This window comes from Pantherophis guttatus, chromosome 5 (assembly GCF_059756535.1).
Source record: "Pantherophis guttatus breed Tessera chromosome 5, ASM5975653v1, whole genome shotgun sequence".
NCBI lineage: Eukaryota > Metazoa > Chordata > Lepidosauria > Squamata > Colubridae > Pantherophis > Pantherophis guttatus.
In genome coordinates, this window is record NC_142067.1 from 54,896,842 (window position 1) to 54,923,331 (window position 26,490).

The 26,490-nt window shown below is 37.3% G+C and overlaps 1 protein-coding gene across 2 annotated transcripts in view; it reads right to left on the reverse strand.

The window, feature by feature from the left end:
- Nucleotides 1-26,490, reverse strand: part of BRWD1 (bromodomain and WD repeat domain containing 1) — a 76,834-nt gene that overhangs the window by 11,048 nt on the left and 39,296 nt on the right. For both annotated transcript variants that reach the window (XM_034403794.3, XM_034403711.3), the window contains exons 25-37: nt 20,354-20,461; nt 17,968-18,092; nt 17,799-17,881; nt 16,674-16,785; nt 15,361-15,422; nt 10,054-10,209; nt 9,740-9,860; nt 7,632-7,757; nt 6,084-6,156; nt 5,856-5,888; nt 5,559-5,705; nt 2,753-2,905; nt 1,023-1,195 (exon numbers count right to left, since the gene is read on the reverse strand). In XM_034403794.3, coding sequence (XP_034259685.2) covers nt 1,023-1,195; nt 2,753-2,905; nt 5,559-5,705; nt 5,856-5,888; nt 6,084-6,156; nt 7,632-7,757; nt 9,740-9,860; nt 10,054-10,209; nt 15,361-15,422; nt 16,674-16,785; nt 17,799-17,881; nt 17,968-18,092; nt 20,354-20,461 — 1,472 coding nt within the window. The remainder of the gene's footprint in view (nt 1-1,022; nt 1,196-2,752; nt 2,906-5,558; nt 5,706-5,855; nt 5,889-6,083; nt 6,157-7,631; nt 7,758-9,739; nt 9,861-10,053; nt 10,210-15,360; nt 15,423-16,673; nt 16,786-17,798; nt 17,882-17,967; nt 18,093-20,353; nt 20,462-26,490) is intronic.

A 26,490-nucleotide genomic window follows, 5' to 3' on the forward strand; every position in this document is an offset into this window, starting at 1 on the left:
ACTCCTTCTCCTCCTATTTTCCCTCACAAAAACAGTCCTGTTAGGTGAGTTGGGTTGGGAAAGTGACTGGCCTAAAGTCACCCAGCTGGTTTTCATGCCTAAAGTGGGACTAGAATTCAGTCTCCTGGATTCAAGCCTGGTGCCTTAACTACTAGATCAAACTGGGTCTACATCCTCATTCATCTATACAACTTACTAGGTGATTTTGAGCCATTCATGATCTCTCAGCCAAACCAACAATAAAGGAGGAGGAGGAAAATTTAGAGGGGGAAGTGCTATGTATGATGCCTTAAAACTTTGGACAACAGGTAAGATTCTTTGTAATAAATAAAAAACACTCAATGAAAGATGTAATTACTTTATTAGATATTAATAAATATTAATATCATTAAAATGATGCAATATAATGCATAATATTCTTAAAAATATTCATTGTAGTTTAAAATTTAAACTTTTGAGTTTAAAGACTAATAAATAGAAAAGAAAAATTAATTATTAATTAAGGAACTTGTTTGAGGTGAATTACAGTTTGCTAAAATTTATGTGGGGAAAAATGATAAAAGAAGCAGCCCAGTTTAATTTTAGCAAATTTTGAAATGGGAAGGAGATTGGACTCAATTATTTTAAAGGGCCTTTCCATCAAATGGTCCTTTCCATTTGATGCTTATATTCACTATGAAAAACAAAAAATAATAACAATTAACAAACATGGAAAAAGTAAACAACAATCACAACCAGTTATCTGTTTGATATGTTTTTGTTATGTCTGGTTTTCTTTCAATATCCATTCCTGTATCCATAAAAGTATTAATGCATCCGTGAATATAATTTTCTCACAAAATATTTATGCAACAGAAAATAGTTTATGATAAAGTACATTATAAAAAAATAGTAGAACAAAACTAAATGAAAGTGAGAATTTACTCCAGTCAGTTATTGGGGTTAATAAATACTGTTTAAATATGGACCAAATCATCTAATACCAATATTATTCTAAAAGTAATATAGACTGAAAAATTTACCTCAGTATTTTGGAAGAGTGTTGTACAGATTTATTCAGACTTTGCAACTTCCTGCTGGATCTTTCACTGCTCCATATTCTTTCATTGTGCTTTTGCCCAGTTCTAAAGTCAGAGATAATTCTTCGAATTTTTTCCTCAAATAGTGCAGATAATCTCAGTGTCATACTATATATCTAGATTAAGAAATGAAGACTGAATTAATATACTATGAAGGTTATGCAACTCATACATTAATAATTTTATTTTTTAAAAGTATTAATTAATAATATACAACCCATTACACTATTCCTTTTCAGCTAAACAGTAGCAAACCAAAGAAAAGGAGCAACAAAACAATAAACCAAAAAAATTAAATGTATAAGAAAAATAATGAAATTGATTATTTTCACTTTTATTTTTAATTCATTTTTATTTTTAGTTCTCTTCACTTAATTGGCAACAATTTATTTCCATCAAAACTGCTTGGTTTATTTCTATCACATTAACTTAACTAGGCCCTGTTCTCTTTGACTACATTCATACTAAAATATGAAGTATTTTCTCTTCCTCAATTTTTCTGCAGCGGTAATTATCTTTTACCGCTATCTTTTCTTCATCCATAATCTTTTTCACTTTTACTTTCCACCAAGCACCCATTTTATATCCTGTATTAGCATAACTTCACAGACTTCTGTAGAATGTAATACAATTATTTTTACTCTAGCAATTCCATACATCCTTCCTTATCCCCCACTTGCTATTCATTCTGTTGAAATAGTAATTTATTTTCTAATACCTTTTATATAGGATTTGCACTTTCTCTTCCTGCAGTCATTCAATTATGGTTGTATGCAAATTTACCAAAAAGTATGACCTATTCAATCAGAGGACATTCTTTAGAGGAAATATGTATATGGTAGCACTGGTTACCATACTGAGCACATTACCATATATACTCACATATAAGTCCATGGATGGAGAATAATATTATAAAACCAACCATCAAATTTTTATCCAAATTACCATTACCAATGTTCCATCCGTAAGAAGTTGACCCTCAAAATTACTGTATTTTTTATTATTCAGAAGTGTCTTATCTGCTGGTAATACATTTTTAATTGTATTTTGGTTAAAAAAAAAATCAAAGGTTGGCTTAGCCACAGATGCACTCATCCACAAGTATATATGGGATATATGGGTTATAAAATGTAGTACTATATATACTCACAGATAAGCTAAACCCAATTTTAGGTCTGTATTTTAGCACATAAAATTCCTCCACTTATCTGCAAACATGTACAGTGGTGCTTCAGTAAACTATTCTTGTATTTAGGCATTCTATTTCTCATTTTGGCTATAATGAACATCTACAACAATTTAACCATAAGAAATTGATGTTGCCTCAGAAAGTGTAGAAAAGTGAACATACTGGAATCAAGTAGTAATTGAAAATATTATCCAAGACATTTTAATTAAAACACACTTAGCCACAGTTGAAAGAAGCTGCTTACACATTCAGAGCCTGTATTAAGGACTGTATAAAGTTTTGTGTTTATTCTCCTTTAAACTAATTATGTTTTTAAAGTAAAATTATTTACCAATTGTTCCTTAAGTTCTCATAACAGAATTTTGATTGATTTCACACTTCCAATGATCTTCCGACATGACTTTCATTTCCTATCCATCTAACCTTTGCCTAACTGCTAATAATACTTATTTGATTATTGCAGTAAATAGTATAGAAATGTTACCTTAGACTTTTTGCTTGGGGTATATGCTTTAGCATTGCTAAATATTAGTCTGACATCTTTCCACAGTTCCATTGGAGTGTCATAGTTTTCAGCTTCTAGTGTTTCCTTTACTGTGGCTAAGTCCATTGGTGTGTCTATAATTTCTCTGTAGTCCTAAATAAAGATAACCAAATGGCTCCATTATTAAAAGGCTGGGGTCGAGTTTCTCATATACAGGTGGAAAGCCTGTAGACAGATAGACAAGACAGACACAGAGAGGAATTGTGCAGACTAAGTAACTTTACACTTTTTTAAAGGACTAAAAACAAGCACAACTAATAGGCATAGGAGTTTGCAGCTTGGAATGAAGACTAAGACAAAAATCAGATGTCTATTATCTCAAACAGTGTTTGAAGAACTGTATTATTATTATTATTATTATTATTATTATTATTATTATTATTATTATATGTGTGTATTATATGTATCAGTGGTGAAATGTAAAATTTGTTATTACTGGTTCTGTGGGCATGGCTTGAGGGGGTGGGGGGTAATATGACTGAGTGGGCATGGCCATTTTTTTTAAGCTTTTAAAACCATTTCTGCTGAAGAGGTTGTAAAAAAAATGCTTTTAAAGCCTCTGACGATCCCAGCTGACTTGCCTGATCGGCAGAGGCTTTTTTTCCTTTTAAAAACATTTTTTCTATAACTCTTCGGCCAAAGAGGTTGTAGAAAAAATGCTTTTAAAAGCCTCTGATGATCCCAGCTGAGCTGCGTGATCATCAAAGGCTTTTTTTTTAACTTTCAAAAGCATTTTTTCGGCCAAAGAGGTTGTAGAAAAAATGCTTTTAAAAATTAAAAAAAAGTCTCTGATGATTGCGCAACTCAGCTGGGCAAGGGGGGGTGGCGCAAGGATTTTTGCTACCGGTTCTCCGAACCACCCACCTCCATTGCTCCGGATCGGGCTATTCAGTCCAAACCGGGAGCATTTCACCCCTGGTATGTATGTATGTATGTATGTATGTATGTATGTATGTATGTATGTATGTATAAACAATAATTGTTTATTAAACTCTAAAATCCTAGTGGAATTGGCTAATCCAATATAATTTGTTTTTCTTATATTTTTACCATTCCTTTGCAAGACTATTTAACAAGTCTCATGCTAATGAAACACATTCCCTTAGCCCATAAATATCCAAATTTCAAAAGTGAAGTTCTGTTCTCAACTGTGATGATAAAAAGGGGACAAAAAGTGAGAAAAAGAAGAAAGACAGAGCTAGGGAAAGCATCTAGGATATTTTTCCAAAAATTTGCAAAATTTGCAAATTTGCACTTTGAGATTATTTAGAATGTTGTTCATTAAAATAGCATTAGTATAGTATAGTATAGTATAGTATAGTATAGTATAGTATAGTATAGTACAGTACAGTACAGTACAGTACAGTACAGTACAGTACAGTACAGTACAGTACAATAATAATATAATTGTCAAACCTGAAGCTGATCTGACCGAAGCCATATTGGAGCTTCAGTGTTGCCACACTGGAGCTGAGGGAAAGGGGGGGGGATTAGAGAGAGGGGATTGTGTAGCCAAAATAAAATACTTTCTTTTGAGAACCAAGGACATTCTCACACCTGCACCGTGGAAGGAGTAGTGAGGTCACCAGACAACCAGACAGCGTCTCGATTGGACCATGTGACTGATTGTTCGGGGTTGTGGGAAAACTCTTTTAATTAGGTGAAAACCACAGGAACCTTCACAGTCGGTTTTCATCAGAATTGTGCCAATATGATATATCCAATAAAGCTATTCTTTGAGGAATTCATCTGTCTCAGAATTTTGCTTAGTATGGGTCTATTACTTGGTACCCTGACATTAAACCGGCTCTCCTAAAACTCAAGCTCCAACCGGAGCCGCTATCCGGGGTCCTGAGCCCTGGCTACTTACCTAATCTACCTGGGCAGCAGGAAAACTCAGGGAAGATGACAATAATGTATTATATGGACTGTTTTATATCCAATAGGCCCATAAGTGAATTTAACTTATGAAGGGGTAGCTGATAACTGTACTCAGATTCTTCAACTACCTTCCAGCCAAGGCTTATCTCCTTCATCTCCAATGGTCTTCTGCCAAAGTGCTAAAGTTTTCCCAGTTTGGAGAGATTCATGCTTCAGACATTACATAATTTTCAACTTGTTGGATACGGTAAATTAAATTATTTTCATTAAGTTTTATTCTGATGCTGATAATATTTGTTTTATTAAGATTGTACTCTGTGACTCAGTATCAAACATGGAATGCAAATGCTTAGTGTGTCCATCTCCATTTCCATAACAAACTTTGAAGTTCACAACATGGAAAAGGTAGTATTGCTACATGGCAAGTGTTCTTTTTGTTTAAAGTACCCTTTCTGGGCTTAGGAAATACTAGATTCAAGGTTTATCAGCTGTATATAAAATAGGGAGTGACTTGTCTTCAAAACAACTGTAACCTCATTTGCTTTCAGGACAGTGGCAAGATCATGAGATTACAGAAGATTTATGTATTGTTTTATGGCTGTGCTATGAACCATATTCAAAAGAGAAAAGGAGACTGCACATCATCATGGAATTGTAGGCATTCTGTTTACTAGGAAACAAAATACTGTACTTTCTCTTAGGTGTACTATGATTGAACAAGGGTGCCTTCAGACTTATCCATCAGAGATTCCTAACTGAAGCAGACATTTTTCTTGTTTTGATAAGAAAGTACAATGGATAAGAGAATGCTTTAAAATGTGGCATGTTTGATGTTATTGTAACTGATCAAATAATAATTACTTACAGGGTACTGCTCCAGATCAACAGGCTGTCTAAAGGGTTCTGAATCCTCACACTGGAAAATTAGATTAACGAGTTCCATACATTGTTTCCTCCATCTGTTTTCATCATAGCGTGATTTTGTAGTATTTTTTCCCTTCAAGGATTGTCTCTTTTTTTAAAAAAAAGTAAAATACCCATAAACGTTTGATGACTTTTAAAAATGCAATTACAACAAATGAATTGCATTCAGCTACTTAAAAATACAAAATTCCTACTCATTCATAAAGAAAAAAGTTATGGATGGACAAAATTAACTTACTTTCCTAGATGTCCTTGGTTTATAATCATCATCCTAGGAAGTGAACCAGACATATTAACCATAAATTTTTTTTGAATTAAGGTAGCGAACACCATTTTGCTTAATATGTTTACTGGGTTGAATCCAAATTAATATTACAAATGAGGAAGACTGAAGCTTAACAACATAGCAATGAAAGAGAAATATCAATAATTAACTGCAAAATATATACAAAGCTAGCTTTATTACCGATTCAGTAGCAGCAATGCTGTCTTCATTTGTTGCAGTACATAACTCAAAAAAGTTAGTACAATTTGGATTCCTGAAAAATAAAAGTGTATTTTAGACACTAAAGTATGACTCTTTAACTTTATCAGTGCAAGTATGAAATAAATGTTTCTGAATATTAACATTGCAGATGGCTTTTAGAAATAAATAGAAATTAATAAGGTATGTTTCAAAGTGCAACAAAAATGTACAGGTGGTCCTTGACTTACAACCACAATCAGGACTGGAATCTCAATCACTAAATGAGATGTCACGTGACTGCTTTGCTAGCAACACAATCCTGTCTCCTGGCTGCTGTTGTGAAGTGAAAATTATAGGTCATAAAGTCGAGATCCAGTAAGGAGTGCAAAAGTTGCTTCAAGGGGCTGGGGGGCTGGAATAGACCATGTGCAAGTTAGGGGATGCTGCAATATGGAAGCCTCAGCCACCCCAGACTGGCCCAGTAACATTACCACACCACAGAAGATTCAGCTGCCCAGATAGCTCTACAGTGTTTACAACTACAGGGGCACTCCAACTCCCTATACTTGTCTATCTCCCCCACCAATCAGTTTTTTAGCTAACCTGCATATCAACACTCAGTTGTGGCAATGTTGGGACTGAAATAGAAGCCCAGGGCCTCTAGCAGTATCACCCTAGTACCAGGCCTCTATTAGACCAGCCGCCCTGAGTCTCTGGAGAAGGGTGGCATATAAATCGAATCAATCAATCAATCAATCAATCAATCTTTCAGCTCCAGCACCACCATTACCACTGAGAATGCTGCCTCAAGCCCCAGACCATTGGCCTTGCCTGCCTCACACCATTCTCCAAACCAATGTCATGTTTCTTCTATGAGCCAACCTCCTGTCCTTTCTGCAAGATGACTCTTCCCCAGGTCTTGTGAGAATGGGACACTGGTTTTTAGAACAGCAGAAGCCCTGTTCTCATGGTGCTTCAATGTCTCATTCCCAAAATCATGTTTGCTATTCTGCAAGCCAGTGAATGATTTATTATTTATTTATTTATTACATGTATTTATATGCCGCCATTCTCCCGAAGGACTCAGGGTGGCGAACACAAGTTAAGAAACAAGTACAATAAAATCCCATTTTAAACCAAATAACTAATTAATAGTAAATAATAAAACCCGCAATCAGAGTCAGCCTATTTGTTTGAACAGCCAAGTCTTCAGGTCCCGATGGAAGGAACGGAGATCAGGAGCCGTCCGAGCTCAGTAGGTGATTCATTCCAGAGGGTGGAATGAGGATTGAGAGAATGAGATGCTGGCTTGCAACAGGGAGGCTTACATGCATAAAGAATGGGGATATGCAGCTTGGAGAATGATGGTACCATGTGGACATGGAAGCAAATTGGGTCTCAGAAACATATGGAGAAGTACAGTAAATAGTATTATTTTAAGCTAGATTTAATTGGATTTTGTACATCAAAGACACAGATAGCAGATAAATGTGGTATCACTATAAACGACAAGCTCACATTTTGCTGTTCTATGGATATATTGCTTACCTAATAAATTCTAAGAGTTGATCAGTGATTTTCTGAGCAGTCTTAGCAATTTTGCTATTGGGTTCATTGAAGGTCCGAGCATTGCTTTCAATACATCTTACTTCCCAAATCAATGCAGAAAGTCTCCTATATATAACAACAGTAATAACAATAACAAATAAACAGTTAAACTTGCAGTCTCTAAAACTGGAAATCTATAAGCAAAAGAAATCAACAATTCATTCTTTTTTATACTGGATACTTCCAAGACTCTAAGAAAAGTGGACAGTATATAGAGTTATATAACTACCAAAAAAAAAACCCAATTAAAAATCCTTAAATGACACATTTTAGCAAAATAGTGCACTCTCTTACCTAATGCAAAAAATACTTCATTGATAGTGCTGTACTTCAGGTTAAGCTAAACCTGCTTTATATATAGGTGTGTGTGTGTTTACAGTATATGTATCTATGTATCTATGAATCTATGTGTGTAAGTAAACAGCAAGGAGAATTTACTTCTTTTTTTTCAGAACCTAGCTAGGGTGGATTTTACATGTTAAATGTTACATTTATTTGATCACTTTTTCCTTTTTTGTACACTATTTTTTTCTGTTTTGTTGTTGTTAGGGTTGAATGTATGCTTTTGTTTTGTTTGTTTTTCTGTGTTGTATTTTACTTTTTATGATTAAAAAATAAATAATATTTACAAAGTCAGTGTTGTACTTCCTAAATGTTTAATTGAATCATGCAAAACTAGTGTTTCAAGTATCTGTTTCCTAAGGAAATTAATGAGCAGCAGAGATATAATTTTATATATCAGTCTTCCCCAATTGCCAGAGGACATTGATAACCCACCTATTTTCAAGAACAGGTTACTGCCAATGAAATATCCAAATCTACTATTCCTATCCTAAGTCAATAAAATAAAGTTGTCCTTATGATATGACAGAAATTGCACATCACCAAAAGGACCACACCCATAGTGTGGTGGTGGCATTATGCTTTGGGGCTGCTTTTCTTCAGCTGGAACTGGAGCTTTAATCAAAGTGGAGGGAATTATGAACAGTTCCAAATATCAGTCAATTTTAACACAAAACCTTCAAGCCTCTGATAAAATGCTGAAGAGGAATTTCATCTTTCAACACGACAATGACCCAAAGCATATCTTCAAATCAACAAAAAGAACAGCTTCACCAGAAAAAGAGCAAAGTTTCAGAATGGCCCAACTAGAGCCCAGACCTGAATCCACAAATGAAAATCTGTGGGGTGACCTGAAGAAAGCTGTGCACAGGAGATGCCCTTGAAATTTGACAGATTTGGAGTGCTTTTGCAAGGAGTAGGCAAAGATTCCCAACATAAGATGTGCCATGCTGACAGGCTCCTACCCCAAAAGATTGAATAGTATCATAAAATCAAAAGATGCTTCAACAAAGTATTAGTTAAAGATGTGCACATTTATGTAACTATGTTATTGTCCATTTTTATTGTTATTTTCCCTCCTAAAAGAGTTTAGTTTGTTTTTCAATTGAATTGTACAGCTTATGTTATATTAAAGGTGAAAAAAAAATCTGATTTATCTTGGCCAAGGAAAATGATCTGTTTCAAAATTTCATGGAGGACATTTTTCAATTTATGGACATAATTTTTCCTCTTAAGAATTTGTGCCAGAATCTTTCAGATTTGTTGCCCAATGTTTCTTTTTCCTATATTAATTCTATTCTATTTTAAATAAAAATAGAGAGAAAGCTGATATGATGCAATACTGGTCACCAGGCTCTTTATTTAAATTTAAATTGGTTTCATGGTATTCTTAGAAAATTGTTTGTCATTATGAGTTGCTAAAGCTTTTTCTACTTTTTCAAAAATAGACAAATATAATAAAATCTGAGGAGATAAGAGGGCTCATTTTCACCAGTTTGCCATATATTACGATACTTGCCATTTTCACCATTTTTAAAATACAGAAGCTACTCTTTTACAGCAACCATATTTTACAATATGTAAACTCTGAAAATCACACATGTGTTCATCTCCCCACAAAGATCAGCAATCATCTGAGGTTTAACTTCAGAGCAATTTTAAAAGCTAGTTCTATTAACTGGATTCTAATACCAAATCAGACTAACCTGTAAAAATGATTCGTCAGTCTCAGCTGAATAGTTGAAAGATCTGTTGGATAAGCTACTACTGTACTGTACTTTGGATATGTATTGAGATCAACTGGACGAGCAAAAGCTGCTGAAATATCTGTTAAAATAATAGTTTTAGTTGAAACAACTAAATGCATTGTCAGTTAATAATGCAGTATATAGTAAATTGCAAATTAAATTTATTTTACAAAATCTGTACTGCTTACATCCAAGCAACTGAATTTAGTGTAAAACACTATGTATGTCTTTATATTTATCAAAACAAAGCTATCAAATGTTTAAAACCGTACCAAGTCTCAAAAGTTGATCAATTCCAGAAATAATTCGTTTACACTCTTCACTCTGCGAATTCCCCTGCCATTCTCCCTTTTGAGGTTTATACAGTAGTTTTGTCATCTCTTCAGCAGTAACAGAAACACTTGCTCCCAGTTCTTTAGGCTTATCAACTAATTAAAAAAAAAACAGATGAAAAAGAGAACAAAAACCAAATGTAGCAAGGTTAGCAATTCATTTTATTCAAGCTTTTATGTCAGAAATTAGTATCATGCACAAATAATCAGGATCATTCATAAAGTTGCAGCATCAAAGACTTATTCAAACCTATGCACAAGAATCTAGTCAACTAACAGTCAGTGCTAAATTGGCAGAAATCACAGGGGCTTCTTATAACAACACAAGGACTCTAATCTGGTGAGGCCACAATGGAGCAGGAGGCTGAGCCACGCACTGTCCCGTGGCCATGAGATGAGCTGGTGGGGTGGTGGAGATGCCCCACACGCCCTCACCGGCTGTCATGTCCCTGTCAGAGCCTGAATCTGCAGGGGAAGACTAGCTGGAACCTGAGCTGACAGAGATTGAGGTGGCGGCTTTGTTGGGTTTGGAGGAAAATGGGGAAGGGCAGGGCCAGTCAGGCCAGGGCCTTTCAGGATTAGAACAGTTTGTAGACAGGGAGTATCAGGGGTAGGATGAACATGAGACACAGAGCTCAGGTGAGGAGCAAGGACCACCCTCTCCTGATCCGAGAGCATGGAGTGGGGAGAGAAGGTGACAACAGCACAGATTCAGCAGGCTACTTGGGAGAAGAATGCCCTGCCTATCTTCACAAGGCACACCTGGAGAATGAGACTTAAGGAGAGGAGAGGCTGTGGGCAGGGGAATTTGTCAAGAACAAACATGGAGTTCCTGAAGTATTAAGTAATGATGTTTGAACTTTCCAAGAGTCCTTGCATTCTTTCTGGCTTTCTGGACTAATTAACTGGATCCTTTGCTTCCTGAACTCCTTGATTTGCCCTGCTGGATTTATTGCTTGTGCAGCCTTGGTATACACAGCACTGGGTTGGACTATTTGCAGCCAGAGGCTGCTTGAGGTGTGTGGGGGGGTTTGTCATCACTTTGCTCTGGGACTTGCCAGAAACGTGGGAGCATTTGGGGAAATTTGGAGCAATAAAGGACCGATTTCAACTGCCAGCTGCCTGTGTTATCTCTGGGCTATGTCCCAGCTCATCATACTGGACTACCTCAGGACTCCTGCAGCTAGGCCATCCATGCCCTGACACTTGCCTTACCTCGCAGTTGCGGCACCAGCACAATGCTCAGCCTCCTACTCCGTTGCAACCGCGAGCAAGCAGAAGAAGTGGGCTAGTGGCCACATGGGTTCCTGCTGCACATGGCTGTTGGTGCTGCCACTGCGAAGGCAGGTGTCACGGCATGGATGGCCTGGCTGTGGGGGTCCTAAGGTAAGCCAGTGCAGGGCGCGTGGGGCAGCTCCACCCTCCCACCTTGCGCTTGCACTACACCAAACAACTGAACAGAATGAGTGGCTGGGTGGCTGCACAGGCTATTAAGTAGGTCTTATTTTGGGGGTAGGGCTTATATTAGACACACACACACAAAAACAACATGCTAGGTCTTATTTTCAGGATAGGTCTTATTTTCAGGGAAACAGGATGTGTGTGTGTGTGTGTGTGTGTGTGTGTGTACACACAGCTGCAATGAAATTTTTTTGTTTCAATTTTTTTGTACCAACTGCTTTTGTTCTCCTAGAAAAAGTGCTTTAAATGCCTATTTATTTTCTCTATCCAAAGGAAAGTGACAAAAGGAATGATTTTGAGTACATACTTGTGCCAGAACAACTTTTTGAACACATACAGTATAAAGCAAAAACCAAACAAACCACATTCAACATTATTGTTTTAATTCAATCATTGTTTGTCCCAATATATTATAGTCTGTGACTTAGTGTTTTGTAAATTCAGCTATTTATAATGCATTGAGTAACTACATTGCATGCACAATTATTAGGCAAGTTGTATTTTGGAGGATTAATGTTATTATTGAACAACTACAGTGCTCTCGGTCAATCCAAAATGTTAATAAATCTTAAACCTGAATATTTAAGAAAGCAAAAGTGAGGTTTTGGCTTTCTTAGGAGAATATCTACGTGTGTACAATTATTGGGCAATTATTGGTGTGAAGAATTATTATGCAACTAAGTGAAAAATGAAAATTTGCTCATCTCACTCATTTATTTGCATGTTAAAGTGAGAATAAATAAACAAAATGTACAAATATTTCTGACATTTAAAAAAAAAATCAGTGACCAATATAGCCACTCTTCTTTTCAATAACAGTCATAAGCCTTCCATTCATGGAATATGTCAGTTTCTTGATCTGTTGATGATCAACTTTTTGTGCAGCAGCAACTACAGCTTCCCAGACTCTGTTCAAAGAGATGTACTGTTTTCCTTCACTGTGGATCTCCCGTTTAAGAAGGACCCAAAAGTTCTCAATAGGGTTTAGGTCAGGTGAGAAAGGGGACCATGTCATTATTCTTTCATCTTTAAGGCCTTTACTGGCTAGCCATGCAGTGGAGTACTTCAATCCATGTGATGGACAATTGTCCTGCATAAAAATCATGGTCTTCTTGAAAGATGCAGACGTCTTCCTGTACTTCTTCATGTACACAGCCCTTTCTAGACTGTGCAGTACACATAAAGGAAGACAGAAGCCTTAACACTGAAGTTTACAGAAAACACACACAAATCAATATTTACGTTTTGATTCCCACCATCCACTGGAGCACAAAATGGGAGTCATCAGAACCCTACATACCAAGCTGAAGGCCTGCCTACCAGCAAAGATGGTAAAGAAAAAGAACTAAAACACATCAAGGAAGTCCTCAGAACATGTGGCTATCCCAAATGGGCCTTCATCAAATCTCAAAAAAGACCCTACAGGAGCTCCTCCATAACTGACGATGAAGAGAACAATAAGCAAAGCAACATTGTTATTCCATACATTGCAGGAATATCGGAAAAGCTCTGGAGGATCTTCAGCCAACACAACATATGTGCACACTTCAGAAAACACTATGGCAGAAGCTTGTCCACCCAAAGGTAAAACACCCAGACATAAACTGAGCAACATGGTATATGAAGTACAATGCAGTGAGCCATGTGCAGATCTGTACATTGGGGAACAAAACAACCACTTCATAAACACCTGGTACAACACATGAGAACCAACCCATCAGGACTAGATTCAGCAGTCCCTCTGCATTTAAAAACAAAGGTTACTCTTTTGAAGACAGCAAAGTCCACATTTTGGACAGAGAAGACTGCTGATTTGAAAGGTGTGTCAAAGAGGCCCATCTATGTCAAAATTGAGCAGCCCTCTTTCAACAGAGGGAGAGGGATACAACATCATCTATCTCCAGTCTACAAGACAGTCCTTTCAACAGTTCCAAGAAGGCTCCACACCCATTTGCACCACTCAGGTGACCTTGATGACACAGATAAGCCTGCAGGTGGCCTAAACGACTCACTAAAAGAATACAAATGACCAGCTGTCTGCAAGGAGTGTAAATCCTTCCATTTCCCACCATCCTGTCAGAGCTGAAGAAGCTTCTTGTATGAGAAGCTAAACGTTTTCAAAGAAAAAACATAAAGTTCAGTTGCCTCTTAAAAAAGCACTTTTGAGACAACCACAACCTGGATGACTGAGAATCTCCGTAGACATTTGAAGAAAATGTCTTCTAAAAACTGGCAGTAGGTTTGGGAGTTGATTTTGAGTCCATCTTCAACCTGAAAAGGTCCAACTAGCTCATCTTTAATAATATCAGCCAATACCATTATCCCACCTCCACCTTGCTGGTGTCTGAGTCGAAGTGGCGCTTTGAGCCCGTTATTGATCCAGCCACGAGCCCATCCATCTGGTCCATCAAGAGTCACTCTCATCTCATCAATCCATAAAACCTTTGAAAAATCTGTCTTCAGATATTTCTTGGTCCAATCTTGCCATTTCAAGTTATGTGGTGGTCAAGTTTCAGCCTTCATTACCTTGGCCATGTCTCTGAGCATTAAATACCTTGTACTTCTGGGCACTCCAGTTAGGTTGCAGTTCTGGCATATGACAGCACTGGAGGATAATGGGTTCCTGGCAGCTTCTCAAATCTTTGGCAGTTAATGTGTGTCTTTTCCCCCCCATTTCTTGCGATCCTGCTGAATATTTGCAACAAAATGTTTGTTGGTTCTCTGATCATGCCCCAATATCTTAGCAATTTCAAGAGTGCTGCATCCTTCTGAACAACTTTTTACAATTTTTAACTTTTCGAGTCAGTTAAATTTCTTTTTTGGCCCATTCTGAGGAAAAGCTGCCTAATAATTATGCATACCTTGATATAGGGTGTTGATCTCCTTAGGCCACATCCTCCTTCATTACACAAATACACATCACCTGATATGCTTATATCCACTAAGCATTCAAGTTTATACAGCTCGGAGGTGGAAATTATGCATAAAAATGATTATAAGGTCAAAATATTCACTTGCCTAATAATTATGTACATAATATATGTACAAGGTTAATTTTATCCAAATGCAAATTATGCTTTAAATTTTTCAGTGCATCACTTTAGATCAAGAGAGTTATGTGTATCACAGCAAGGTATTATTCAAGCAACATCAAAAGGAATGCATGTGTTGTGCTATTGCTGCTGTCATATCTATAATGAGAAAAACAATTAATGCCTCAGTTACCTAGTTTGCATTTATAAAAAGGAATAGTTGATACATGTAAAGGCTTTATCAGTCAATGTCATGAAATTAATTATTCCTATAAGGCAAATATAGCTGTGAAGACATATTGCTAACACACTAATTTATTTTTTAAGAAACTAGATGGCAAACATTAAGCTTAAAAAAACAAATTGATTTTTGTTTCTTATTACGATTTATATGTGCTACACTACCAGAGATTTTGGCAGTTTAAGGAGCAGGGATGGAATCAGGAAGAAGGTTGAAGCCCAGGTCCTTGAAGCTGGTATTTCCTCAGCAGTGAGAGCCTCTAAAAGCCCTCTTGCCAAGATCTCACTGGACAAGCAGATTCAACCTTCAGAAGTGTGACACAGATACATCACGACCTGTACCATATAAAGTTTTAAAGGTAATAAGCAGTGCTCTGAATTGCACCTGGAAGTTAAACGGTGCCAACTCCTTAGTACTAACTGCTACTTAACTACTACTAGAAGTTCTTAACTACTAGTATTAACTGAATAAAGTGACCACTAGGAAAAATATGAATAAATTAGATTAACATACCATTCTCTGGAATTGGTTCCATGTCCCATGGGCTAAGTCGTTCAGTTTCACCATTGTCCCATCTATTTAACAAATTAGAAAAACCAGTGAAGATATTTCTATGTAGAAAATATCACATTCTAGATGTAAAATTGCACTTTTGTTACCCATTTTATATATATACTAAGCAGGATATTTTCTTGTGGGAACAGAATTCTAGAAAGGAGTTAGATATTTCTATTAAAATGAGCATACATCACACACCTCTCCCATATTCATCAGAGGAGCCCTGGTGATACAGTGGTTAGAATCCAGCATTAAAGGCTGACTCTGGCCACAATCTGGAGTTCGATCCTTAGGGTTGACTCAGATTTCCATCCTTTTGAGCTTGGTAAAATGAAAACCCAGACTGTTGGGGGCAATAGGCTGACTCTGTAAACCATTTAGAGAGGCAGTAAAGTGAAGTGGTATATAAGTCTAAGTGCTATTGCTATAGTCCTATTGCTATCAGTGGTCCCCAACTACAATGTGCAGGACTTCAATGGTTTGGGTCTAGCAAAGATTGCATTTTTTCCACATTCTGCAAACCTAAGAAGGAGTTTCTTGACAACTATAATGGCAATTAGGATCTCTTTAGAGCTACAATGGTCTAATTACTATCTCATTACATCTTCTGATGTGTAGTAGTCACATCACTGTCACATCACAGTAGTCACTATATTAGAAGAAACTATGAAGCTTACTTTCTAGTAAATGTTTAGGACCAAAGCCCAGGTTACAAATGTCTGCATAATCCATCCACCGAAAATAGACCTCCTAGGTTTATCGTATCTGGCCATCTTTTTTTCTCTTTCTTTCTAAATATATTCACAACTTTCTAAAATTTGTTTTGCTTTATGAATGGTCATGCTGGTTTGTTTGTTTGTTTTGTCTTCCATTCAATAAGGCAAAAATTAAAAAAACTCCGAGATAGCCAATTTGGTGTAGTTCTACGAAGCTAGAATCTAGAAGACTGTGAATTCTAGTCCTGCCTTAGACACAAGTCAGCTAAGTGATTTTGGCGTAGTCTCAGCTTTAGAAAACAGGCAATGGCAAACCATAACGTGTCCACACCCCCAAGTAGCAAAAAGATTAAAAAAAACCTACAGAAACTTGTCCAAGCATACACCAAGAGTCAACTCTGATTCAAAGGAACCCCCAACCCATCCACCCACACCCAATTCTTCATTATAGGAACTGACATACTTTCATAAAATTATAATTTGCAGTTAAGAGACACAAAGTTTTTAAAGTTATTAATAAATGCGACCATCCTGAAGCAAACATGTACGTACTTAACAATATAACACTGAAAAAGGCTATCTGGATATTGTGGCTGATACGGCTCTTGGCTCAAAACAATTCCAAACCACCAGGCATCATCAATAATTGAACGAAATCGATCATCTGTAAAGAAAAAAAGTCCCACAAACATACTGTACTAAAAGTTACCCAATCTCTTCCATAAAAATTTCTATAGTCATTCTAGAACATCTAAAGCACTGTGCTAAGGAAGACCCCATATTTGGTCCTCAGATGCTTTTGGAATAGTTTCCATCATCCCTAATCAGCATAGCTAATGATCACTGTAGTTACAGTCTATACTCGTGATGGCAAACCTATGGCACGCATGCCTGAAGTGGCACATGGAGCCATGTCACCTGGCACGCATGGCGTTGCCTATTCCTCTTCTGGTTTTCTGGCGTGCATTACGATCAGCTGGCCATTTTACATGTGGCAGTGCCGGAAACTAGAAGATCTTCTAGCTGGTCTTCCATTTTCCTGCGTGAGCATGCGCACCGGCCAGCTGATCGTGTGTGCATGCATGCCAGAAACCCAGAAGAGTAGCTGGCTGAAACTGGAAGTTCAATAGCTGAAACCAGAAGTTCATTTTCGAGGGTGCGCATACACCTGGGCAGCTCCTCTTCTGGGTTGTGGCCCAGGCACGCATGCTCCCTTTTCGGCACTCAGTGCCGAAAAGGTTTGCCATCACTGGTCTATACTGTACTTCAGAGTGATGTTTTAAATACAATCATAGCAACATAATTTACCTACTAAGCATTAAGCAAAATTGGATAGGTTTAAAGTTGTAAATTATTGGTACTACTATATACCTATGAGAAAGTGATAGCCTGAGAAACTATCTTCTATTTACAGAAAATAATGGTTAGGTTCAAGCATTCAGATTTCCTGCATTTTATAAAGTGGGGTACATCTTCAAAAACAAAGTATAGTTGTTTGATTTGGTTAACAATTCACTTTTAATACCCACACTACCTCTGTCTGGTTATCAGAAATGTTAGGCAGAATAGACTGAAACTTTCAGTTTAATATTTAAAATTAATATTCAATGAAGCTATAAATAACTAAATAAGATTTTCAAGATAATTAGTTCTATAGCAAGACAAAACCTAACTTACAAGGTTGCCAGTTCCTTTTCCATGCTTCATCAAAAAACTGACGCAACACCAGGAAGTCAATAACATCTGGCATATCATGGTATCTAGAAAGATTAAACTTTAGTCAAATGAGCAATGACTAGAACTATGGAAACAATCTTAAAAATAATGTAAGGAAAAAGATACATACTTCAGAGAAAATGATTTGTCTTGAAGCTGCCCTGTAACATTATCCATGAGAGTAAGTTTAAGACAGCATAGTGTAGGAGGTCCAACTTCATAACGTATCCCAACAATTTTTACCAATTCTTGATCCTAACAAATGCACAAACATTTTTGTTAGTATTAATACAACAATTAGCTAAATTATTTATAGTTCTTTATCTGATAGATAGCCTATGGCATTCCAGATCACACTTCTTAGTGTGCCTGGGGAGAAAATGCTGAAGAATGCTAATGTAGCAATATTTGAATGCCATATGTTCTATGTCAAAGCATGTAAATGATTTTTACTATATTAGGACCCTGTGCAAAGAATGAATTATGTTTCAATATACGTTAATGGGACAGGTTGTTTCTCTTTAAGTCTTCAATTTTGAATGACTCTGGAGTCTTACATATAAAGTACATATTGGAGTTGGGCAAGCACTATATATTCCAGCCAGATCCCCACCTTGGAAAGCAGCCCAAACTGCCTCGTATTTTCTATTATATTCAGGAGCTTTATTCAGGAAAGCTAGAACTTCCAGCAGGGGAAATGTGGAAATGGAAATATAATTTATTTATTTATTTTTTAAAGAAAAGAAAATAAAGAATGTGGAGCTGTTAGAATCTGGGGTAAAATCTGACATACATTTGCACATAAGTATACTGTTTTTTCATTGTAGCAACCACTTGCTACAATCACCACTGTACAATCCTAGCTACTTTTTGCCAAGGTAATTTGAGAGTTTTTAACCAAGTTTTTTAACATTAGTCAATTATTTTAGTCTATTTGTATGAATTTGTTTTGTTGCATTTTTCTCAGAACCTACAAACTGGGGTAGTTATCAAAATTTCAGAAATATAATTAATTCTCCCAGGTACAGTCTCATAGTGACATTATCTTTCATACTAACATATGCACGCTCACTTCTATCATTATGACAAATGTGGAACTCAGAGTGGGAAGTAGATGCTGGGTTCTAGGACCCCTCCTCCCATCTATTATAGTTTAAGAAAGAAATAGTAATATTGGTTTATAAGAGGGATAAATGAAAAAATTAAAAGTAGACTAAAATATGATGTTCTTTAAACAAAGTAAAAAAAACTGACATGCAAAGTGAAAACCATTTGAAGAAAACGTCTTGTTGAAAAAAGCTAATTTATTGCTTTTTAAATCATACTTGAGATATCTACAAACCATGGAGTGAGAGTAAAACTGGTATGGATCAACTTTTGGTGACTCCGTGGATAAATGAAAACCATGCCAACATCTTGGTAACAATAACTCATAACTCTTCCAAAAATATTTCAGTAATCACTTTGATCTCATCTATCCACTTTGTTGTCTTTTTCTACTTTCTTTTTCCTCAATCTTGTCAAGCATAGTTATTGTTTTTCTAATCCATCTTCTACTTTTATCACATGTGCAGAGCACAACTGCTTGGTGACTATAACCTCAACAGAAGTTAGCTTTTATTTGGTCCAGGACTTATTAACTTTTTTTTTCTCAATCTATGGTACTCTTCAGAACTCTTTTCAGTTCTGTAATTCAAATGTTTCACTTGCTCTTTCTTGATATCCAGCTTTCATAACAAGCTATTACCAATGAAAAGACAACTATTTAACTATTCTGATCTTTATTGTCACAGAATTGTCTTTTTATGCATCTAATCTGGAAGGCTTCTATCTGGAAGGCTAGCGAGGAAAGGAAAACCAGGAGGATTTATTCTTCCTAGTGATACCCTTCCCTCTCCCAGCGTTAGCTGCGATACACTGCTGGTGTTGGGGGAGGGAAGGCTAGTGACTAACAAGGAAAGGAAAACCAAGACCTTTGCCAGTACATCAGAAAGACAGCTGCTTGTGGAATTCTGCCACGTGGTCCAGCAATAGAATGGCCTCGCCTCCTTCCATACCCCAAACTTCTGAGCTCTCGAGGTAAGTAAGTGATCGGTGACGGGGGAGTAGAGGGAAGCATGTGGAATCTGGTGAGCTGGCCAAGCAGGCTCACTGCGTGTGGAAACCCAATGAGGCGGGGGAGAACAGGAGGGGGGCATAATGAGGATCGTTGCAGCATCCACAGAGGAGCTGCAACAGATATAACTTTGGGATTGAGTCTTAGCTATCTTTGAGAGGTTTGTTGTAATTTTAAACCATCATTAAGTGACCTGTCATAAGGATTACCTGTAATTTTCACAAAGCATAATTATTAGATTTTACTATTTTGTCTAGTTTATTCTATTTGGATCATATATCTTTATTTTTTAACTTGTATTCCCTTGCTTAGTTCTTCTTCTATACTTCTATTAAAGAAATATGCTTTTTAAAAAAGAAGCAGCATTTAATAGAAACAACCAGTACTAAGCTAGTCTTACCCTAAGCACCATTTTTCTCCAAGGTTCTTTCTGCGGATTCAACTCATAAATATTATTCTTTCTTACTGCTTCAATATAAGCTTCGTGGCCTTGTCGAAAATATATCACCTAATGTAAAGAAGAATGAAAATTGAAGAATGAAAAACAGCCATACATATAGTTTAACTGAACATTAGAACAAATTGTGAATAACACAATCCTAACCCTTTTTATCTGATGTGAGATGGCATCCTGCAATAAATAATTTTCCCATTATTGTCCAGGGAGAGGAGTTATATGACCTTTATCTGTAGTTTGAACTTAAACCAGAGAAATCCATTACAACAAAGAAAAATACAGAGAGGAATCTCTATCACAAACCCAAGTGGATGACTTTTTTAAGGTTCTTGGTAATCACTGATTAGCAGTGGGATTGGGATTATTGTATCACAACAAAGGATAATAAATTTTCATAATAAATTTAAATGTTTAATTCTCAGTTTGATGTGAAAGGAATATACACAAACCCCTTCAATGGGGAACGTAGCTGACTCTACTGAGAAAGATCATGCTATAGCTTTTTTCTCCAAAATGCTACTTTTGCAATGGAAATGAAATGCAATGTAGCATTTAGTCAAAATATTTAGTACAGTATAATCCATGTAGCAATCTTACATCAGAAAGCAGAGAAGATGCATGCCACCATTATAGAATGAATTGTGACAGGAACTCGGGATATCTACCATCATGATTACTTCTCATTTGCTGTGAAGGCACCCATAACCTATCTGCATCCTATCTAAGTCTTTGGCTTCTCATTCCTTCCACGGCAAAACTTTAATCAATACAATTATAGAGTAGTCCATAAATCAAAATGAGAAAAGCAGAAACATAAATTAATTCCTTAAAAAACTGTGCAATTACTGCTTAAGCCTTGTAATACAATTTTCTTTCCCAAATATTTCCAGGATGGGAGTGGATCTTTCATACAAACAGGAGGTAATTTTCAAACCAAGTTTTCAATGTTTCTTTCTCAGTTTAATATTAATAAAACACTCAATAGATTATGCTAATTATAGGTTGCCTTAGAAATTTCAGTAATTCATTTCATTTGAGATCTAAGAACCTCCCCCCCCCACCCCGTCATTTTTGAGCCAAATCTAATGAAAGGCTACATGTGGTAGAGCTCAACTGCCAAAGGCAGCCTTATAAGAAGCACATCCACCATCTTAAAATGTTTGATAAAGTGGAAGACGACAAAATGGCTAACATTTACATTTTTAAAAAACATTTGCAGTTTTCTTTTCACACCATACACATTTTGTGGACAGTGTATTGACTGGGTCAAGGCTTTTTTAAACAATGCTAACAATAATAATACAAATAAATATGTGTAATCTAATCTTCCAATTTAACAATACTATTCTCTCTTCTTAATCCTTTATCATTTTCCCCATTAATTCAGTTAAACATAAATAACATTTCTTTGTACCATGTATTTGTTATCCCCTACTAAATTACTATTATTTAATATTTTAAGAATTACTCATTATTCCACCATAACTTCAATATTCCAAATGTGTAGGATTACTAATAACGCCAAATATTAATAATATTTAGTCAATCCAGGAAGTGTATCTCAAAATCCCCACAATTTCTAATCCTTAATATTTTAAATTCACAATATACTATTAATGTTTAATTAATCATTAATTAATAGCTAATTAACACTATTGTTAATAATACAATTAAATTACCTAATCCTAAATTTCCATCTACTAATCTTAATTTATTTTTAGTTATAATAAATTGTATTATCTATTAATATATATACTACTATTTTCCCTATTTGTATTTTCCCATTTTATTAATATATTTTCTCATTACCCATCATCTCTTAACCTTTTTAAAATTCCATCATTTATTGACTTTTTAATCACTCTTTTATTTCTCTCTTGGAATCTTGTAGCTCTTTTAAATATTTTTGAGCCGACTGAACATTCCCTTCTGGATGCCCTTTGTCTTTTTCTACTGTATTATTTGAACACCCATCAACAAGACTTCCTTTTTTAATAAAAGAATTTTTTCTTTTTTCCCTTCTAAATCTTTTTTTTTTTTGTGAAGAGATTTTTCTCTTTTCCCTCTGTTCTATTATAAGCTTTTGAGTTACTAATTGATTCCTACTTATTAATCCTTTCTCTTTATTTTTAGCTTTTTGCGTCTCATTTTGATTTTTCCTTTCCACTGCTTCTTCTAATTTCTCATCTATTTCTTGAATATCGTGTTCCTCTTTTTCCCCCAATTGTTGAGTGACTTCTACATTCGTTTCTTTAAACAATCACGTCTCCTTATTGTTCTTTATAGATTCACGCACCTTTTAACATCCAAGAATATTTCTTCATATGCCTCAATTATCCCCTGTAAATCTATTTTATAACAATTTAATAAAAATTACTCAATATATTTCTATAGTTCCGTCTCAATATTTAAAAACTCCTGCTTAATAAAATTTCATCAATCCCGTAATTATACCTCCAAAACCCTTAAATTTATGATCTTTAAAATTCTTTAGTAATTTACAGCCTTGTAGTTTCCAATTATATATCTTCCTGACTGTCGAAATTTTAGTCTTATTAAATTTTCCTTTTCTCTTTTCTTCTATCACCTTTCTTCTTTTGTCTCGTAGAATGTTCTGTTGAATAACATTACTAGTCAAAATCCAAATTAATCCACCAGATTCCTCCAATCTTTCAGATCCATAATCCAATAGCCAATTTTAATAAAGTTTAGTTATTTGCAAGTTAGTTCCTTTTAAAAATCTTCAGAAGGGAAAAAAAACCTCATTAAATATTCTCAAATTATCCAAGTCATCTTCTAACATAAAGTCAAAGTCAGGCCGTCTTCCAGATGTGTATTCTGTGTATTAGACTTCGTGTGTATTGAGTTGACTTTTGCTGAGTATACTGCGGCTATAGTGCTATAGTACTTCTCTTCTTCCAGTAGATAGCTCTCTTATTCCCAAATCCAACGTTAAACAGTCTGTCAAAAACAGCTGATTATCCAATAAATCCAGGTGGTTTAAAAATACAAATAAGCAAGACAATTTCTCTCGAAAATCACCTTTCAAAATTGTTTTAAGCTTGGGCTTTTTTCGCCTCTTGATTATCAGTGGTTTTTTTTCTCTGTGTACTAGTTGCTGTTCTCTTGGGCTTGGAAATTAAATCTTTTAAAATTCTTGTACTTAAATCAGGTCTTTAGAGTGAAAGTTGGTAATTATCTCACCCAGTTTCAATGCTCTGTCCACAAACCACTCCAGCACAAATCTTGTGGTCCCGGATGCCCCAGTTTATGACTGCCAAAAATGGCCACCGTCTCTGCTGTCGTTCAGAAGAGCTTGCTTCGGACCTAATGAGGAAATTGCGAGCTCCTCGTGGTCAGAGAAGTACCTCTCCTTCCTTCACCACCCCTACAAGGCAGCTATGACCCTGTAGTCTCCCAATAGCGGATACCGGCTGGATTTCACAAAACTAGGCGGAGCCCGCTATTTTCCAGCTGTTCTCGCAGTGATGTCAACCAGACGTCCGGCTAACATATACATTTTTTAAAATAGTCAAAAAAAAAAAAATGCTGAAAACTGAAGTTCCTCTCATTATAATGAGAAACAAAGTCCACTGGTTTGGGACCTTCTAATGCTCATAAACCTAAAATATGCAGCCTATACTGTGTTTTCCTGAAAATAAGACAGGGTCTTATTTTCTTTTGAACCCTGAAATAAGGGCTTGGCCTTATTATCGGGGGGTCCGGCAGAGAGAGGTTCTCTCCATGTACCGTCAAGCCCTGCCCTTCCTGTGGGGGGAAAACGCGAGCGGCCCAAGGGCGCCAAGCCACATGAGCACTTGTTCCCTCCCCTGCTTGCACACCTCGCAGGCCTCATCACGTCGATGTGGGCGAAGACCGTGAGCACCCGGCTGGAAGCTGCTGGAAATGGAGAAGACGCTAGTCGGGCCAGCCGCCTGCTGCCAAGTCTTCCAGCAGCCGGGGCAAAGAGTCTTCCAGCAGCCGGGGCAGAGAGGTGGCGAAGGGCTCTCGCCACCTCTCTGGGTGAAGGGCGGAGAAGAAGACGGTCAGGCCAGCTGCCTGCTGTTGAGTCTTCCGGGAGCCGGGACAGTCGCATGGAGCTGGAAACAAAGTGTATGCGTCGGCAGCGGCCGCTCTGGGAGTGCGCTTCCCGCTCTATGGTTCCAACTCCATGCGGCTGCCCTGGCTCCCGGAAGACTCAACAGCAGGTGGCTGGCCCAACCAGCTTCTTCTCCACTTCCAGCGGCTTCCAGCCGCGGTTTGGAAACTGCAGAGGAAGCTATCCTCAATGCTGGGTGGGCACCACGTGGCAAGAAGTGCCAGGCGGCTGCTCTCTTGTGAGCGGGGCAGGAGTTTGCAAGTGAGGTGGATGGATGGGTGGATGAATGGATGGGACGCAGCCGAGCGCCAAGAACACTAGGGAGAGAGAGAATGACAGGCAGCTCCCAATCAGCTCAGCTGATCCGCAGGTCACGATTAAGGGGCCCAGCTACCATTAGCTGACTGGGGAAAGGAGTGTTGTGGCTCCGACCCCCGAGCCCATCTTATCGGAGGAAGAAGGCTCCGAACATGAAGGAGAGGAGCCGGCCAGGCCTCCCTCTCCAGGCCCCTCCTCTCTGGCAATGCCTCAGGTGTCTGCCGAGGGAGAGGAGATTGACCAGGAGCCAGGTGTCTCCGATGACAGCGATGAGGGTGATAAGTCGTTCCTGGATCCACGCCAACGAAGGCGAGATAAACGTTTGCAGCAGATGAGGAGGCATGCCAGGGATTAAGCTGAGTCACTGGACCACACCCCACAGGCTATATAAGAGAGTGTGGTGGCCATTTAGACTCTGTGACGGACAAAGCTAACTTCTGGCTAGTCACTTTGTACAACGCCTAAATCTGCTGAAGGTTTCATGTTTGAGCTGGACTGTTTTGAAAACTGCGTATTCGTTGGTGTTATCTGGTGGAGGAACACTCCCTCTTCTTGTAGTAAAGCACTTGGCAGACGGTTATCGTATTGCTGCCCAGTTCCTGATAACGAACCTTGTGTGTGCCGAGTACTTCTTTAACCTCCGGCTGGCTGTTTGTGTGTGTGTGTGGGGACAGGGACAGAACAGGGAAGGGCTGCCTCCAGGGCTGGCCATGCCCATCCTTCACTACGGTTTATTTTCGAGGGAGGGTATATATTTACGCCCATCCCAAAAATTAGGCTTGGCCTTATTTTCAGGACATGTCTTATTTTCTGAGAAACACGGTAGAAGCATGCTTGAGCTTTTAGAGTTCAGAGAGGCTGGATGAAAAGAAACAAAAAGTTACTCATGTTAGGGTTCCAAGTAACACCCCCAATGAAAAAAGACTCTGAGGCTTGCATTTCCTCAAAGTTCCATTTTATTAGAGGTATCATACTAGCTGATCTGGGAAAACCCGAATCAGAAAGTTTCCAGGTTTTCCCCACCAAAAAGAAAGTTCAAGTCCCTGCCCAGCACCCACATGCCCACCACATGATCCAGTCAGACACCAACCAAAACTGGAGATGCTTCCCAGTCACCTCATCACAGCTGCAGGGCAAGATGGCCTTGACTCTCAAAAGAAAAATGTTATTATTATCTATCACCCACAGTCTATACAATCCCCACTCCCATTTTCCCACAATAGAAAATGTGGTAGGCCTGAAGGCCCAAATGTAAAAGATGGCTTCCAGGTCTGACAACTCATTTTGCAAATAGTCCGATAATGTCAAATATAAATGTTAGTAATATACATCCAATCTATGCCATGTTCTTGCCAGATAATGAGAAAATGTTAAGAATTAGAAAAAGAAAACTGCCATTCCCTATGTAATGGTGAATTTACTGCTAAATATAGAAAATCTTAAAAGAGATTTGATTAATATATAATTTATAAATTCAAATGATAGCATTTATAGGGAAATTGAAATCAGAGATTCTGGCTCCAAATACAAGAGTGATATAGATGATGGAAGGCTTCAAAAGGGATGCTCTTCTGAAAAAATTGCAGAAATGACAACGAAATGGAACTTTTTCCTATTGTTGTCAGGATTACGGATAATTAATCCAACCACTTGCCAAAACAAG